Raw genomic sequence first — 19236 nt, forward strand, 5'->3', positions numbered from 1 at the left:
TGTTTCTCTTGTGTCTTTGTACCTCCAGTGGCCAACACAACATCTGGCGCCTGTCAGGCGCTTCATAAATGCTTGTTGATCGACTGAATGAAAATGGATCCCTTCCACACTGATTTAATAAAATCTACTGGAAGAGCATCAAGCCCGGGACTGGACTTCTCTCCTTACATGTGGATGGCTTCCCAATCTCATTAGACATGCAGCCTTCTCCTCTCTCCAGATCACCAGCTGCCTGCTGGATATCCCACCTACATTACCCATAAGCACCACAGGCACTCTAGGCATCCAGTAGAACCCGTCCCTTCTCCTATCTTGTTTCTATCATGGACATCTTTCTACTCACCCAAGTTCACAGTCTCAAATAGCCCTTTCCCATGACCCCCTATATACAATCAGTTGCCAAGTATTGGTAAATCCCCCTTTGCCACATCTCTTAACTTTCTACTCCATTCTCTCCTCTTCCACAGACATTGCCCTAGCTGAGCTTGGGAGTCAGGAAGAGCTCAGTTCAAATCCTGCCCCATCGACTTAGTACCAGAATGACCCTAGGCAAGTCACTTAACTGCTTTCAGTCAGTTTCCTCATCTGGCCTCCAGGGCCCTTCCAGCTCTAAATCCATGACCCTAACTCAGTTTTTCCTCACCTCTCCTCGGTAACTACAGCAGGAGCCTTCTCACTGGTACCCCTGCTCTCTGCAGGCTCTTTCTTCTCCAATTCATCCTCCCTACACCCATCCAAGTGCTATTCCTATTATATCCAGGTCTGAGCACCCCAACCCCCTGCCCAAGAGGCATCTGTGGTTCCCTATTGCCTACAGGACAAAATACAAACTCTTGCTTGTCACTTAAAGTCCTTCACCACCCACCTCCAACCTGTGTCTCCAGGCTGATATCACATATTCTGCATCCCAACCAATCCAGCCCATGTGCATCCCATCTCCTGTCCCTCCACCCCCACTTCCTGCCCCAGTCTCTAGGAACCTCCAGCTTTCTTCAAGGTCCAGTTCAACTGCTGCCTCCAGATTCTAACAGTTAGTACTCTTTGCTCCAGCCCACAACATTACTTTGGATTTATTCTGTACTTGCTTATTTAAAATGTTGTGCCTCCTCCCTTCTCCCATTAGAATGAAAATTTCTTGAGGGAGGGCAGGGGCTACATCCCCAGGTCCTAGCACACAGTGGATACTTAATAAATGCTTTTTGAATTGAACCCTTATGATCAGCAATGTTCAGATTTGGAGGAATCCCCTGGCTTTGGGAATCTAACAGTAACTGACTACTAATGGATAGACACCAGGGAATCAGGGAATCAGGGAGGTCAGAGGAAATCTGACAACTCCCTGCATACAAAGCCATGCTTCTGGACATAATTACAACTCTAGTGTCCAACCCACAATAAAATATGTCTATGCTTTTAAGGAAAAATGTTTTCAGAGAAGTTGACTCCAAACTAGCAACACACATTGTCACCCTCCCTTACTGAGAAGGAAAGTATCAAAATTCAAATCACTGTCTGACAAGGGATTGGAGGATGTTCGGCCATTTTGGTTGTCTGGGATGTCAGACTTCCACTAAGAAGATGAGGAACAAGAGGGCTACCAAGGGGAGAAGTAGAGGGCTGTCTCCTTGGTCACTGTGCTCCTTCCGTCTCTGTAAATAAAGTTAGACCAGATCATTGTTCAGGGCCTGAGCTCGCCTGCTTCTAAGCTACCTTTTAGATCAGAAATTTTGAATCAGATCAAGCTGAGATAGCTGCTCTTCTGAGGTCCCCAAAACTAGTTTGGCTTCCAGGGCCAACTTGGGGATTAGAAAAGTATCTCTGTGAGTAGAACCCATTCAAGAGGCAAATGTATGGTTGCAAATTTAAACATGATTAACTTATCCTCAAACAGCTTCCTAAGTCAGCTTCCCAATTACAAATCCTGACAATAGCAATGGGGAGATGACAACTCTGAGATTCCAGCTCGTCGTTGGCATTGTAGACATAAGGGAGACAATGTCACCGGGACTATGTCAGTGAAAACAAACTCAAAATCCAGCCACTATCTGCAGCAAAAACAAAAAGAAAAACAGAGTCGATATTACACAATTCCTGAGACATCAGTTAGAAAAGGAAACCTCCTGTGATCTGCACAGTAAAGACAAGAGACACAAAAGTTGAAAATGTAAAATGTGATGCAGGTTGACATTCAACACAAACACTTCCGAGCTGTGATGACAACTGTGCCTGTGTCACCACATGTGCATGAGAAGCACACCACTCACACCCTAGGGAGGGTGTTAAGCCTCACTGATTTTGAGAGGACGTGTGTTAAAAAGCCACTGTCACTACAGAGTAAGAATTAGGTTCCCTTACATGTGCTAGACACTCTACAACACATGGTAAGAAGGCACTGTCAGGTGAAATGGGAGGAGCAGAAAAGAGCCTTCATGCTGCCTTCATTTATAAAACCCAAGCAATAGTTGAGGACTTAGACACGTTCGTCCTCCATGTTGCTAGCCATTTGTGTGGGTACTGAGATCCTCGTGTTCAGTCCATTCCCCACCCACAGCATGAAGCAAGGATAACCACCAATGGGGGCTCATTCTCTAACAGAATGTCATCAGTCAACTAAGCACAACCAAAAGGCCATTCTGCTGAGCTGCATCAGGTAAAACGAGAGAACTGTCCCAAATCTGCATGATTGTCATTAAACTCTATGGTCTCAGCAACGATCACCCAAACTGTGCCTGACATCTGCATCTAAAAACACTTCTCCTTACACTTACCAATGCCCCAGCGCAGACACCTCTTAGGAAGAGACATTAGAATCCTGAGGAAACAGTGATCAGGCCATAGGTCACACTTTCCCACTTTGCCCAATGCCCCCTTTCAGGCCCTGGGCCTGTGCACCCACATTTATTTCTGCAGGCCATTAGGACAGAGCAGGATGTGTGCTTATGAAGAATGCTTAGCCTCCAACTCCAATGTACCAGTGAAATGCCCAGACCACTCTGTAGGTGGGGAGGGCACATTTGAACTGGGACTTGCCAAACACCCTCAGGTTGGCTTCAGGTTTAGCTTTGTTAGTGACGTCTATGAACCTTATCTATACATCACAGAGAATGTCACAGTTATATGATGGACAACAATAATATAGCCCGTAAATCACCACATAGTGGGTGATCATAAGCTACTAGGGCAGAAAAGGCATTCTGACGGCATCCTGAAGGAATCAGAACTATTTGTGGATGAGGAGAGACAGCTGCCAATTAACTGCATTAATAAGCAATAAAAAACAGAGGGGCTCAATGGGAGCTAAAATATAATCAAAAAGAAGAACCACTACAAAAAGCACAAACTCACAAGATAATGACAATGACTGATAATTAGTGTGGAACAAATACACGTCACGCCCATCAACTTTCTTTAGCTACATATGCCCATGTGTGAGCAATTGGAGGGCAGCATCTTTTAACACAAAGACAATTTGGGGGTCAAGTCTCAAAGGCTCAACTACAAAGTACATTTTATACTGTCATGAAGATAAATCACATACTCTTATGTTAAAATAACTTTCTATTATTTTTTAAATCCTTACCCAGCTAAAGTTATTTTTGCTGGCCCTTGAAGATTTGATCCTGAAGGGAAGGTGGTTCCATTAACTACAGATGATAAGGTGCCATTATCAAGCTGTTCAAAATGAAAGGCAAGATTTTAAAAATTAAAATGTTGATTTTTAAGGAATGCCAATCGGTGAGCCTCTGGGTGAAAAGTATTCATTTTTCTGGAAGTTTATGTGATCATTCTTTTCCTTAAAAATAATCTGGTGTCCTTTAAGACTGTATGGAACTCTTTTCTACACATTGGGATGAATTTCACTGTCCCCAAGTGATAGTATAGGTGCATGGGGTTGTTGGTCTAGCAACATCTCGGGTTTGGATTTGAACCAATAGGTGTGAGGCAATGTATGCAAAGTATTCAAATTATTTGAACCACAAGAAAAATGAGTACAGAAGCATCATCTATTCATAGAAAATACCACAATCTATTTCTGATAGAATTAAATCAACCGTCTACCATTCCCCCTCCTCCCATACACAGAGTATTTAACTTAATGCTTTGGCTGTGACTTTGATAGGAGAGGAATGGACGGAAATGTATAATTATTAGCATTTTGAGAAGTCTTCATATCCAAACCTCTACATTGGCAAGATTTTTTTCAAATATAACCTTTTTTTAATCCAACAAACATTTTTCATTTAATTCTCTCATGTTCAGGGACAAATTAGCCAGTTTTTCCTTTACTTCTTCCTCTACCATTACACTGTTCATTAGATCCACAATCAGCCAGTACCCAAGGAGAGAATGAAGTAAAATTTACATTCTTTTTTTTTGTAAGTAGCTCTGCTCAAAGGATTTGGGGAGTACAGTTAAAAACTGTTAGCTAAAAGCTAGTCTTTGAATTATTTCTTGATTTTAGCTATCCACATCAGTCAGTTTCTTCACAAACAACAATTATTAAATCTGAATGTATTTAAGAAGTATTTGCATAGGCCCAGAATAGATTCTTATGCTTCTTCCTTTTCTTTTACCTTTTCTGTGCCTTCCCTCAGTTTTCCCTTCTATCAAGAAAAGAAAAATGAATCAGCAACAGTGAGTGCATCCAAACACCTCTACTTTCACTTGAGACAGAACGGCCAATGTTAGAACTTCCTCTTGCCTTACTAAGAAGCCATATATTTCCTTTGTTTAAGCATGACAAGGGACTCAATGCTAAGTGTTTGCTGGTGATGACAATTTGCTGGAAGGTCCATTTTAATATGCCATCTTAGCTTCGGTTATTGAGACTTTCCCCCTAACTTCCAAAGAGACTTTTTCCACTCAATTTATTTTTGTATGAATAACAAAAGTAGGAACTCTGAAATCTGCCCCCTCTTCTTTGCAGAAACAATCTAAAGAATGGTGCAGGGGCATGCTCTTTGTCTGGATATGAAAAGGTGAAGGGAGCAATGAGGAGAGCTGCTTTGCTAGGACTGATTTTCATCCACAGAGGAGGAGCTAGTTACTGGTATGGAAGTGACAAGAACTCTGGGGGGAAATGACCACTATGTGTTAGAATCTGATGGAAGAGAGGAAAGCCAGGAAGAGGTGGACACACACCTCAGACTTTGGAGAAGCACGTTCAAGGTTTCAGAGGAAGGATCCTATGACTTAAAATTCCCCCAGCGATCAGTCCAGGAGGGATGGAAAGCTTCATCCTCAAGAGCCCCAGTCCGAAGACACAAAAGAATGAATTCTACTGGACGTGGTTGCAAAAGGAAGTGGAAGCAAGGGCTGGTGCAGGCAATAATTGTTATGGTGTGGCACAGTCCTAGAACAATGTCCCAAGCACCACGCCCAGAATGAGCTGACACCAGTGAGGAAAAGGTGAGGGATGGGGACTGGACCTGGGATTTTACTGGGAAACCAAACTCCCAGATGAGGGAGCTCCTTCTACAATGTAGGTGAGCACCCTTTCAGCACCCCAGACTCTCAGAGAGCTGCCCATGGCACTGATGAGCTTAAGAGACTTGGCCAGGGCCCCATAGCATGTATGTGTCCAGGGCCTAGGATTCACAGTCTCACGGTCAGCTCTCACTCCATTGAGCCCTGTTTCCTCTCATATTGGAAAAAGAGGAGCATCAAAGAAGGGGGGAGACTACTGCTCCTTAGGGACAGGTGGGATGATGACAAGAGCAGGTGGAGAAAGGACAAAACTCAACTTGGACTTTGCTTCCATTTTTTTTTTTTTTTTACTGAGGAGAATGACCTTTGAGCCTGACTGGTAAAATTCTGAGGTAAAATTGCCATCGTTACCTGAGTCAGGAACTTCCAGACCACGAGGGCAGTGAGCAGATACCCTGGATACTTTGGGAGTACTGAAAACCTGAAGTTATGAAAGAAGCAGAAAGACATAAAATGTCAGGCCAGACTCTCTGCCTTGCCCTCTCACCCTCAGAGGTGAGCCAAGCCCAACATTAACACAAAGTCCAATATCAAGAAATAGACTGGAAGAATAAGCAGAAAAAGAAAAAAGGTGCCTGAACATAAAGAGCTTCTGTGATGACAGTGAAGCTTTAGACTAAAACACAGAAAAAGACAATGACTTGAAAACACCAACAAGCAAAACCTCAAAGAAAAATGAAGGTTGGACACAAGTTCAACAAGAATTCCTAGAAGAGTTCATGAAAGAGATTTTTAAAGAGCCAAAAAATTTAAAAAAAAACAAATGGGAGATATGGAAAATAGAAATGAAAGGAGAATTAACAGCTTGGTAAAAAGGGATACAGAACCTTATTGAAGAAAATAACTGCTTAAATATTAGAACTGGTCAAATGAAAGCTAGTGCCCCATGAGACATCAAGAAAGAAAACAAAGTCGAAAGATTGACAAATAGAAGACATTGTAAAGTACAGGAAAAAACAACTGGCATGGAAAACTGATCAAAGAGAGATAATTTGCAAATCATTGGGCTACCTGAAAGCCATGAACAAGAAAGAGCCTAGATAACACATTTCAAAAAATCATAAATGAAAACTGCCCAGATATCTTAGAATCACAATGCAAAGGAGAAATTGGAAGAGTCTGATAATCACTTTCTGAAAGAAAATCCAAAATGAAAATTCCCAGGGATATTAGAGTCCAAATACAGAGCTGAAGGAAAAAGTATTGCAAGCAGTCACAAAGAAAGAATTTAAATACCGAGGAACCACAGTCAGGATCACACAAGATTTAGCAGCCCCCATTTTATGGAAATGAAGGGTTTGGAATAAGATATTCCAGAAGGTTTACAACCAAGAATAACTTACCTAGCAAAACTAAGTTTAATCCTACAGTGGAAAAAAATAACCTTTAATTAAATACAGGGCTTGCAAGCATCCTGAAGAAAATAAGAGCAGAGCTGAGCAGAAAATTTGACTTCAAAACACAAGATTCAAGAAAAGCATAAAAAAATAAACATGATTGAGAAATCATAAGGGATTGAACAAAGTTAAACCACCAACATTCTTATATATGGGGACAGGATATATGTAATCCCTCAGAACTTATAATCACCAGAAGTCTCAGAGGGAGTCTAATTAGACAGAGGGCCTGAACATGATTCCATTGTGTATGGATGTTCTCAGAAGAAGAATGGAAAAGTGGGGAAGAGGTATGCACTGGGAGAGGAGGAAGGGAAGAAGAAGAATGGGGGAAATTATCTCACATAAATGAGGTGTGCAAGAAAGAGTTGATGTAATGGAGGGGGCAATATGGAGGAGAGGGTAACACCTGGCCTCACTCTCATCTGAACTGGTTAAAGGAGGAAAAAAAAATACATATATACACAAGTACAGAAATTCATTTTAGCTACAGGGAAGTAGGAGGGAAAGGGGTAAAGGGAAAAAGGGATGGGAAATAAGATGGAACACAGATTAAGGAAGACAGTGGTCAGAAACAAAACAGACTCTTAAAGAGGGGACAGAGAAAAAAGAGAAGGAAAAGTATGAAGGAAAATACAAAATTTGCAATTATAACTGTGAATGTGAATGAGATGAACTCACTCATAAAATAGAAGTAGCTAGAAGAATGGCTTAGAAACTAGAATCCAACAAAATGTTTACAAAGAATACACATGAAATAAAAATATACACATGGAGTTAAAATAGGCTGGATGGAGCAGAATCTATTTTGCTTCAGTTAAAATGAAAAAGGCAGAAGTGGAAATTATATCAGACAAAACAAAAGTAAAAATAATTTGATTTTAATATTTGATTTTTTTAAAAAATCAAGAAAATCAAATTACTGATATTCAGAATGGAAAATGTAAATTCACAGCCAATGAAGAAGAAATCAAAGCAATTATTAGGAGCAATTCTGCCCAACTTAAATGCCGATAAAACTGACAATGTAAATGAAATGGATAAATATTTACAAAAATATATATTGCCCAGACTATCATAACAGGAAATAGATTACCTAAGTAGCCCTATCTTAGAAAAAGAAACTGAATAAGTCATAAGTGAACTTCAAAAGGAAAATGGCTCCCAAAGATCAGATGGATTCACAAGTAAATTCTACTAAGCATTTAAAAAACAATTCTAATGCTACATAAACTGTTTTAAAATAGGTAAAGGAGTCTTACCAAATTTCTTCTGACACAAATACGGTCTTGACATTTAAACTGGGGAGTCAAGACAGAAAAGGAAAACTACAGACTAATTTCCCAATATTGATGCAAAGAATTTAAATAAAATACTAGCAAGGAGACTGCGACAATGTGTCACAAAGATCATACACTATTACCAGCTGGGATTTATACCAGGAATTATGGTTTGTTCAACATTAGGAAAACCATAATCATAATTGACTCTACTCATGATAAAAACAACCAAATCACGGGATTTTTTCAATAGGAAAAGCTTTGGATAAAATATAACACCCAGTCCTGTTAAAAACACTAGAAAGGGGCAGCTAGGTGGTACAGTGTGTAGAGCACCGGCCCTGGAGTCAGGAGGACCTGAGTTCAAATCCAACCTCACTTGACACACTCACTAGCTGTGTGACCTTGGGCAAGTCACTTAACCCCAATTGCCCTGCCTTCCCCCCTCCAAAAAGAAAATTAAAAACACGAGAAAGCATAGAACTGAATGGAAGTTTTCTTAAAACAAGTCGTATCTATCTAAAACCAAGACCAAGCATTATCTGTAACGAGGATAAGCCACAAGCCTTTCTAATAGGATCAGGGGTGGAGCAAGGATATCCATTATCACCATAACTATTCAATATTGTACTAAAAATGCTAACTATAGCAATAAGACAAATATAAATTGGAGGAATAAACATAGGTAAAGAGGAAACAAAACCATCATTTTTGCAGATTATAAGATGGTTGACTTTGAGAAGCCTAGAGAGTCAACGTTAAAAAAATGGAAAGAATGAACTTAGCGAATTTACAACCCATAAAATAACCCCCCAGAAGTTATCAGCATTTCTGTAGATTACTAACAAAACTCAGAGGGAAGAGATAGAAAAAGAAATCGCATTTAAAATAACAACAGACAGTATGAAATACTTGGGAATCCACCTGTCAAGTCACAAACAGGACTTAGATGAACACAATTACGAAACGCTCTGCACACAGATAAAAACAGATCTGCCTGGAGGGCGCGGCGAATGTAGTGAAAATGACGATAGCGTCTAAATTAACTTACTTATCGAGTGTCATATCAAACCACCAAAGGATTACTTTTATAGCGCTAGGAAGAAAATGTGGAGAATATCAAAGGAATCAGTGAAAAAATGGTTAAGAATATCGAGGGAATAAGTGAAAAAAGAAACGGGAAGGCAAGGGCCAACAAGCAAGCAGCCGATTGCAAACTGTACAAAGTCCGATCATCGAAACAATCAGATACTGCGGAAGAGCGGTTGGTCGGTGTGACATATCAGGTGCGCCACATACAGAAGGCAAGTGAGCACAATAATCTAGTGTCTGACAAACCCAAAGATCCCAGCTACTGGAGCAAGAACTCACTCTTAAATAAAAACTGTTGGGAAAACTGGAATGTAGTCTGGTGGAAACCAGGTATAGACCAGCATCTCACACTGCATACCAAGAGAATCTCCAAGAGGTACATGATTCAGATACGAAGGGTGATATCATAAGAAAAAGTGGAGGAACACAAAAGAAATTATCTGTCTACTCTGATCTACTATGATGGGAAACAGATCATGACCAAACAGAGAGGAAAAATGGATAATTTTGATTACATAAAATTTGAAAGTTTTTACACAAATAAAACCAATGTAGCTAAAATTAGAAGGAAAGTGGGAAACTGGGGGGAAATCTTTGCAGCATGTTTCTCTGATCAAGGTCTCATTTCTAAGAAATGTGAGGTAATGAGTAAAATTTACAAGAAAAAGAGCCATTTCCCCATTGATATATGCTCAAAGGATCTGGTTTCAGAAAAAAAAAAACTGGAAAGAGTTGTTTGAGCTGATGCAAAGTGAGGTGAGCTGAACAAGCTACAGAGAAATGGCAATATTGAGGGACTTGGCTACTCTGATCAACATGATGGTCCAAGACAATTCCAAGGGATTAATGATGAAAAGTGCTCTCGATCTGGAGAGAGAAGTCTGATGCACCCTGAGTGTAGATTAAAGCAGATTTTCTTCTCTCCCTCTCACTCCCTCTCTCTCTCTCTCTCTCTCTCTCTCTCTCTCTCTCTCTCTCGCTCCCCCTCCCCCCCCTTTGTCTCTCTCCCTCTCTCAGACAGGGCTAATGCAGGATTTTTTTTTTGTATGACTACATACATATTTGTAATAAATTCTGTTTTTCTTGACTTCACAATGGGTGGAAGAGAAGGAGGGGGACAGAGAGAATTTGGAACTGAAAATACAATTGAATTTTTAAAAAGAAGACTCAAGGTCAAATTCAATTGCAGACACTTACTAGCAGTATGGCCCTGGGCAAGTCACTTAACCCAGTTTGCCTCACTTTCCTAAAGGAAGCCCCTGACTTAGCCACCTCCATTGAACAAAGGGATCTTTCCTTCCTTTTACTTTTCAGTGTGAGCTTTTATAAGGTTTCTTTAAGGGCCTCTGCCCCCTGCCCTGGGGCTATACTGGAAGAAAGCTACAGAGAGCCTTCTTGCAAACCCTTGGGGCCAGATAAAGTCCTGACCCTGCCAAAGGAGACATTATCCAATAGCAGTCAGCCTATGGTTCCCTCCCCTTTTACAGCGCAGGCAGGCCCAGAGAGTCCAGAATCTTTGAGGTGGGAGTAATGACTGAGTCCAGCTTGTCTCTCCAAGAAAGACTCTCTTGGGCAGTCTAGGAAGCTCACTCTCTCACAACCCAGTCAATGGATATACAAACTTTCTCCCCTCTTTAGTGTTGCGCTAAAAGCCTTCTCCCTTCACTTTCGCCTCTGGGACCTGCATTTTCCCTCGACAGCCACTTAAGAACACACATCCCCTGATGGGCTGAGGAGATGCTTACACTGCCCAAACACAGCCGGCCCAAGCAGCCCAATTGGTCCAACAACTGGGTGTCCCTAAAGTCTGGACACATAGGCAAAATGCATATTTTGAAGTATTTGGAATATTAACAGACCTTAGCTGCCTTGACTTCTTTTTCTGGGGTATGCTAAAGGAGAAGGTGTACTCAAAGAAAATCACAGATGCAACACACTTGATTGAACGCATAAAGAGTGAATGTGCTAAAATTGACGGCAATGTGGAGTTAGTGCATCGAGTTCATGTGAATCTTGCAAAGCGCATCAACCTTTGCATCGCAAACGCTGGAAATCATATTGAAGATGTTATTTTTAATATTCCAATTAAAATGTTGAAAATTTCATTCATTTCATTTCTTGAAAATATGCATTTTTGCCTATGTGTCCAGACTTTAGTAACACTCTGTATTTAAAAAAACAAAACAAAACAAAAAACCACCAAACCGGCTTTTGGACTGAATTGCCTGGTGGAACACATCAAAATAGCTGATTTCAGGACACCAGGGGCCAGGGCTACATCCTTGACATTGTACTAATTTGAAGCTTTACCTTCTTAGAAAATAAATGCATGTTTTGTAGGAGAATCCGTCATCCAGATCATCACCAAAGGGTCATTAAGTACCTGGGCTCTGTCTGGTCTTCAGGGAGAATCAGACCCAAGTCTTGGTGACATGCTTGGCTTCTATTTTAAAAGTGATGTGAGGCTTATGGAAGACTTTCCTAACTACCCTGAGAAGTCAGTAGTGGATTTCCATCAACCCCATTTTACAGATAAGACTGGCTTATGATCACACAGCCAGGAAGGGTCAGAGTCACATTTCCTCCCACCTCAGGGCCACCGCTCTGGTGGCCTGGGATGAGGAGCAAAGGGCAGAATTAATCCCTATTACAAACGACATCTTTTCTAAAGACCCACCAACATCGCCTGGCTTCACTTATACTGTTTCCATCCTTCAGCATTGCCCTCTTCTTTGATTGTCCACATCCCACCTATCCATCCAAGACCAAACTCCTCCTCTTCTTTCTCTTCCCCCTCCTCCTCCTCTTCCTCCTCCTCCTTCTCTTCCTTCTACTCTCCTCCTCCATTTCCTCCTCCTTTTCTTCCTCCTATTCTCCTTCTCCTCTTCTGCCTTCTCTTCTTCCTCTTCCTCCTCCTTCTCCTCCTCCCCCCTGGGGCTTGGTTTTTTTCCTTTTATGAATAATATATAGAGGCTCATTATTTGAACTCCTACAGGATTTGGAAGACTTTCTTATACCATTTAACCAAGATGTTTCACCCCCTGTGTCATCTATATTAGTTTTAGCCCAATTGAAAGGTCTTTAACATGCCACCTCATGTCTTATTTGTTTGATTTTTCCATGATATTTAACACATACTAAACATTTAATAAATGTTTGCTGACTGAAAATAGAAGGTTAACCCTCCAAAACCCAAATTATTTTGATGGCAAAAGTCTGGATTTATAGAGATAGCAGTGCCTGGCTTTAAAAAAAGAAAAATAAAACAATGACTCACTTGTTGTGTGATAAGATTTAATTTAGCTGGTACTGGCAGAAATCTTCCAACTAAGGTAGTCAACGGTTTAGGCACATCTGCAAGGAAAACATAATTTAAATTAATTTATAGCTTATAAATTCACCTTCTACTTATCAATCCTATCATATTTTCTTTGCCTTGCAAAACTTCCTGAGGCAATAGGTTTCTGACCAGGTTGGTGAACAGCTGCCCTGGAACTCCCATGAGGTATCCCCAGTCCAAGCACTCAGAAAAAAGCCTCCTCCTTCTGCCTTCCCTTCTCCAGTCCCCAGCTTCTCCCATCTCCTGCATTAAATCATTGTTGGATCCCAGGGCTCGTTAAATGGGGTGTATTTCCTATATAATGATGCCCTATGGACCCAGATTGTGTAATGCTCACATGCCCAACAAAACAATTCCCCTGCTTCTTCCTCTGTGACTCCAGGAGCTAGATGCTGGTTAGGGTTGGTCAGCAAGCCCAAAGGAGCCAGGAAGATGGAGGGGCCCTTCCTAAGCACAGGCTGCCTCACTGCATTGCGGTACCGGGCTATGGATGCCTGAAGCAGGAGCCCAGCGAGCTGACCAGGTGACTGGGCATTCCTTCAACATCCCTGTATGTTTTCTCCTTGGGCCACATCTGTTCTAATGAAGTGCAAGATGCTGCCATCCTTGGTGGGAGGGATGGAGATCTTTGGCTAGAGTGGATGGGACCAGACTGGGGTCAAAGCAGCCCATTAAAACTGTTGACAGACAGGCAGACTTGGTCAGTTAAGGTCTGCCTTGTGGTATTCTATTTCCTGCCTAGGTTACCAACATGTGCAACTCAATACTTTTAGCACTCAAATTGGGCTGGATTTTTATCTTTGATCCCTCAGAAACCACAATTAGTTTCTCATAATACTTTAGGTCATTATCACAAACAACAGAAGCATACCACTGTCTATTACCATTGTGTTGTTGAAGCCGAGAAGAGCCTATTAAGAGGCATCTGGAGTTGGCCGAATTTTTAAGAACAGCTTCTAGTACAGATAGTATAGAACCAAGAATAACATTTAATAGCCTAGAACCAGTTTTCAGTGACTGCACTCTCGTTACCAACCTGTGACAATCCCATTGGCTGCTTGAATTTCTACAGGTCTTCTGGCCCAAACTGAGACTAGACACAGAGGGTGTCCACTGGACACGGGCTATCTCGACCCAAAATGTGTGTGTCACTTATCCTGGGGGAAGGCAAAGGGCAGCTTTCTCGCCCTTGTCATCAGTGATCCACGCTTTCTGAGTCTCCCAGATGAACCACCCCCCAAGCATCACGATCCCATCATGGTTCTCTCCCTCCCCACAGTCAATCACATTTACTCATCCAAACGTACAGACGGGAGATAAACAAGATGCTACTTCTTCATTGACTGTACCTGGTTGCAGGTAATTATTTTGTTCTTGATACTGGGGAATCAAGTGAACAGCTTTGAGCTCTCGCGTGCCTGAATTGTTAATGCACAGCATTTGTGTGCCCCCTTTCAACTGACATATTACCTAAAATGAAAAAGAAATCACACCACATTTTAAAAGGGCAATGATATGGATATAAAAACCTCACAGAATGCCTTCAATCTCCAAGAATTGGGAGCCTCGGGAAAGAATGGTAGAAACACTACTGCTCTTAATAAACTGCATCCCCTGTTTCTACCTGTGTAATCTGCTCTCTGGAGCGGCAGCCCAGTAAACCCCCACCGTCCCTTCCCTGTACCTGGGTGGTGAGGGAGGTGCAGCCGGTAAACTCTGTAAACCTCCCTAGGTAAAAACAAAACTAGCTATTTACTTCAATGAATGCTAGGTGGTGCCACAGTGCATAGAGCACCAGCCCTGGAGCCAGAAAGAATCATCTTTCTGAGTTCAAATTCAGTCTCAGACACTTCCTAGCTATGTGACCCTGGGCAGGTTACTTAATCCTATTTGCCTCAGTTTCCCCACCTAGAAAATGGGGATAGTAATAGCACCTGTTTCACAGCGTTCTTGTGAGGATCAAGTGACCATAGTGCTTAGTACAATGCTTGGCACATAGTAGGCGCTTTGTTAAGTGCTGGTTCCCTTAGCATGGAGCTAACATAGATGACTTTTGGCTTAGATCTGGGTATCATCCCAGGGGAATTCATTGGCTCCCACTATACAAGGAGGTTTTTCCTTTCCACCTTTGCTCTCTCTGTGGTTGCTTCATGGCCACCTGGCTCATTTCGGAAAATGCTCCCAAGGTTGCTCCTGGGCCCACGGTCCAGCCTCACGTCAGGCTAAGTACCTCATGTCACCCACAGTCCAGAATCCCACTTAAATGATCTCTATGGAGATCACCTAAGTCCAGCCCAAGCACTCGACAGATTAGAATAAAGCCCTTCATTCCTAGGACTAAGGAGGAATACCAATTAAGCCAGAGAACAGACCCCAGGGAAAGAGGCGAACAGCAAACCCCGTCAATGAATTCATGTGTGATTCTATGACTCAGAACTTTGCAGACTTTGCCAGTGTCACTTTTCTGGACTCCTGATGGCGTTCCTCACCATTGGGTTTGATTCCTTCTTATGTGAACAGTTGGAGTTCTCCATGGGTTCTTGTGAGGGTGGGAACTTGCAGCAGGCCTCCTGGGCATGTGCATTCTGAAAGACCGCCTCCTCCTGGTTGGTAGTGGTAATTGCACCAACTGCTTCCCTTATCTCCACCTAAGAAAAGCAAAGTCATGGCAGAACCTGAATTTCAGGCCTTGACCTTGACAGTTATGAAGGACTGAAATCCCAACTCTAGTTCTAGTAAAGAGAATATTTGCTAAGCAAACATGGTCCTTAACCTAAATCTAGTGATTGTCTTCTCTGGCAGGAGTTTCTAGTACTGACTTTACTTTCCTGGGCGGAGGGGAGGGTGATAGTGGACATGTCAGACAGGAGTCGTCACATATCACTGGTATCATGGAGTGAGCTGTAATGCAGTAAGAGTCCATGGGGCATCTGGAGTCCACCTGTTGGTGGGATGAAGCCCCTCTGACCTGCTTTAGTCTCCCATCTTTACGGAGGTCTGACTGGAAGAACCTGTTCCCATCATACACAGAGGTCATTGAAGCTGCAAGGAATGGACCCCTCCCCCACTCCCTAATCATACTTAGAAAGTTCATTTGAGGGCTCTTGCCCAGTTCAAAGCCATTGTTTGTATTCCGATAATAAGTACAGTGGTTTAATAACAAAGAGAAAGGGGCTGTGTGGCCCAATGAACACAGTACTAGGCTTGTGCTGGGTTACTGTTACCAAGGAAACCACTTCTGTTTCCCCTCTCCAACTAAGCCGTGGACCAGCTGGGGGTAGGAGTCCATCCTCATTGACATTCAATAAAATTCAACAAATATTCACTAAGACCACATCAGCCAGCACAAAGATGAACATGTGAATGAATGAAAAAGCATTTCTTAATGTGTTTACCATGTGCCAAGTATGGTGCCATGTGCTGGAGATTCAAACACAAGAGTCCCTGTCCTCCAGGAGCTGACATGCCAAGGCAGGGGTTCTTTACCTTCATTGTGTCATGGGCCTTTTTGGCAGCTGGGCAAAGCTGATGGACCCATCTCAGAATCATGTTTTTAAATTCATAAAACATATAGGAGTACAAAGGAAACCAATTACACTGAAGTACAGTGATCAAGATTTTTTTTTAAGAATTCACAGACTCCGGGTTAAAAAACCGCTGTAACATGGGAAAACAACCTTCCCCAGAGAGTAGAAGAGGCCCTTAAATGATAGTTACTTAAAAAATCTGATGTTGATCAACCATCCATGTTTCATTGTTATCAGCCTTACAGGCACTTATGTCCCCAACCAAAGTCTGGAAAGCTCCTTCAATTCAAATGAACCCCATATTCTGTTGTTGGGGGAGGAGGGGGAGAGGCCCTTCAATTGGCCAGATGTGTGTCTGAAATAAAAGCTCCTCAAATTCTCTTGTGTGATCCAAGGGGAATCACTTACAGAGAGTAGTTTACTCTTGAAAGCAACTTGTCAAAAGGAAAGCTGGCTGTGAGGCGGAGAACAAACACTTAAAGTTTATGATGAAAGGAATATATCAATCATGGATATTTCTCTACAGAGAGAGATAGACCGACAGACAGATGGATGGAAGGACAGACATGTACAGACAGACAGATGGATACAGAGACAGATGGCTATCTCACTCTGAGGTACAGACGACCCTAGATTCTCACTTTGCCAGCAGAGAGCCAGTTCCATGCCTAGCTGGAGCTTTCAGAATTCGACTGACATCTAATGACCCAGCGGGGTCCCCAAGAGTGGGACACAACTGAAGCGACTAAACAACAACAACATGATGGAGCATAGAGAGTGGGCCCCTGCTGCTATTTTAGCAAACTTATGGAGGTTTTAGTTACAAGACAGGATGGATACGATGAAATTCTACAGAGGGACGAAGGACATGGTGAACATTTGCACGTCAAACAACAGATAGGAGAAGGGGAAGATCTGCATCGGGTGAAAAGCCAAGTCGCTAAACCCTGGAGCTGCAGCTGGACTTCGCAGGCTGACCACTCGCACTGGACCCATGCCTGGTTACTTGATGGGTTCACCTTGGGGTTTTCTTGGCAGAGATGCTGGAGGGGTTGGCCTTTCCTTCCCCAGCTCATCTTACAGATGAGGAAACTGAGGGATATAGGGTGAAGTAACTTGCCCAGAGTCACACAGCTAGGAAGTATCTGAGGCCAGATTTGAACTCGGGAAGGTGAGTCTTCCTGACTCCAGGCCCCGCGCTCTATGCACTATGTGCCAACTGGCTGCCTGCCCAGCTATGCTCCAGGCACATAATAAGCTATTAAAATGTTTGTGCATGATGTAGCCATATCGGCCTCCCTACAGTTACAGTAGTGTGGCACCGCCAGAATGGTTCCAGCTCTTCCTGGAGCTCCTTGGTGCCAAGGGATCAGGATGGGCTGGGCAGAGCCAAGCCTCAGAAGCAGGGCAAGTCTGTGCTAATGTGGGATTTCACAGCTTCAGGCTCAAATCCAATCATTTCCTGGGAGGCTGAGTCTGTTCTGTTGCGGCAGGAACCCAAGCAAAGACAAAGCCAGCTTTTTGATGAAGACAGTATTAGCAGCGATGAGTTATAAATTGTATTAATTAGGATTCCATATTTATTTCTTGCAAAAGTCATTTGCCAGTTCAAGCAAATAGCAGGAGATGAGGTATTATTTATTGAGACTGAGTCCTTGATGTAAATTAGAAGCCGTATAAAACTCAAACTGAGCGCTTGGGAAGGGGAGCAACGATCATGCCGAGGCAACCTGGCATTCGTTAAGAAAAAGTCATGCCAGACTAAACTAACTTCCTTGTTTTGATATGGTTACTAGCCTGGCAGGTGGAGAGACTGCTGTAGACAGTCACCAAATTCAAAGTCAATAGGCACGTGTTAAGTAGCTATGTGCAAGGCATTGTGCCCAATTCAGGGTATTTAGGTTTCAACTAAGCATTTGGCATAGTCTCTCATTACGGAAATTCTCACGCACAACACGGGGCAAGGGGGGCTGGAGGACAGCGCTGACAGAGCTGTGCCAGACAGCAGTGATTAATGGAGTGATGGCAACCCAGGTCCTTGCTGCTGGCCTCTGGCTTGGCCCTGTGTTAGCCAACATTTTTATCAATGAGTACAAGAAGTCACAGAGTTTGCTTATCAAATCTATGGGCGACAATAATAATATTGGGTGGACCACAGAACCAAGATCCACAGGATCTGGCACAGGTTGAGCAGTGGGGCCAAATACAACAAAATTCTGTGTCAGGGCAATAACTAATTGTCAATCTTGCCTTTGCCGACTCAGACTCCCCTCTTCTAATGCCAACAGCCCTTTCCCATGAGTAGAGACACAGCCTGTCCTTCCTGCTCACCTTCCGATAAACTGCAAGGCTTGTGCCTGCAGTTTACAACACTCCAAGATAACATTACATTTCAAAACTAAGTCAGTACATGGCCAGCAGGGATCATTATGTCTGGGTCGCTGGCCCTGTTTCTATTGGTGTTTGATATTCTGGCTTTAAATCATTCACTAGTTCCTGGCAACAGGGGACCCAGCTGTATGACCAGTCCACCTTCCTTTTAGGTCACACACCCCTTTGTCGTCATCACTGGAAATATACACAGTCTCTTCACACCCACCAAGCATCTTCCCCTGCCTATGATTCTTTCATCCAGGATCTTGGCGTTTCATGAATTGCAGCCATGTGCCAGCATTGCTGAGAATACTGATACTAAGAAAAGATGGTTTTTGGGTAGGCAGCCCTAAACCTTGGGATCCAAAAGCTGCTTAATGCCCTCCTTCCTTCCTTCCTTCCTTCCTTCCTTCCTTCCTTCCTTCCTTCCTTCCTTCCTTCCTCCCTCCCTTTTTCCCTTCCTCCCTTCATTTTCTCTTCCTCCCTCCCTTCATTTTTTCTTTTCCCCTTCCCTTCCTTCCTTTCCCCCTCCTCCCTCCTTTCCTTTCTCTTTTCCTTCTTTCCTTCCTTTTCCCTTCCTCCCTTCCTTCCTTTCCCCTTCCCTCCCTCCTTTCCTTCCTCTCTCCCTCCTCCCCTTCCCTCCCTCCCTCCTTCCTTCCTCCCTTCCTTCTTCCCTTTTTTCCTTCCTCCCTTCCTTCATTTTCCCTTCCTCCCCCCCTTCCTTTTTTATTTTTCCCTTC

The 19236-nt window shown here is 42.8% G+C and overlaps 1 protein-coding gene across 2 annotated transcripts in view; it reads right to left on the reverse strand.

Moving 5' to 3' along the window:
- The window catches only part of TESMIN (testis expressed metallothionein like protein), a 46932-nt gene that overhangs the window by 21429 nt on the left and 6267 nt on the right, over window positions 1-19236 (reverse strand). For both annotated transcript variants that reach the window (XM_036765468.1, XM_036765467.1), the window contains exons 3-6: window positions 15086-15244; window positions 13946-14066; window positions 12534-12610; window positions 3581-3672 (exon numbers count right to left, since the gene is read on the reverse strand). In XM_036765468.1, the coding sequence (XP_036621363.1) occupies window positions 3581-3672; window positions 12534-12610; window positions 13946-14066; window positions 15086-15244 (449 nt within the window). The remainder of the gene's footprint in view (window positions 1-3580; window positions 3673-12533; window positions 12611-13945; window positions 14067-15085; window positions 15245-19236) is intronic.

Source organism: Trichosurus vulpecula, chromosome 6, assembly GCF_011100635.1.
Source record: "Trichosurus vulpecula isolate mTriVul1 chromosome 6, mTriVul1.pri, whole genome shotgun sequence".
Taxonomy (NCBI): Eukaryota; Metazoa; Chordata; class Mammalia; order Diprotodontia; family Phalangeridae; genus Trichosurus; species Trichosurus vulpecula.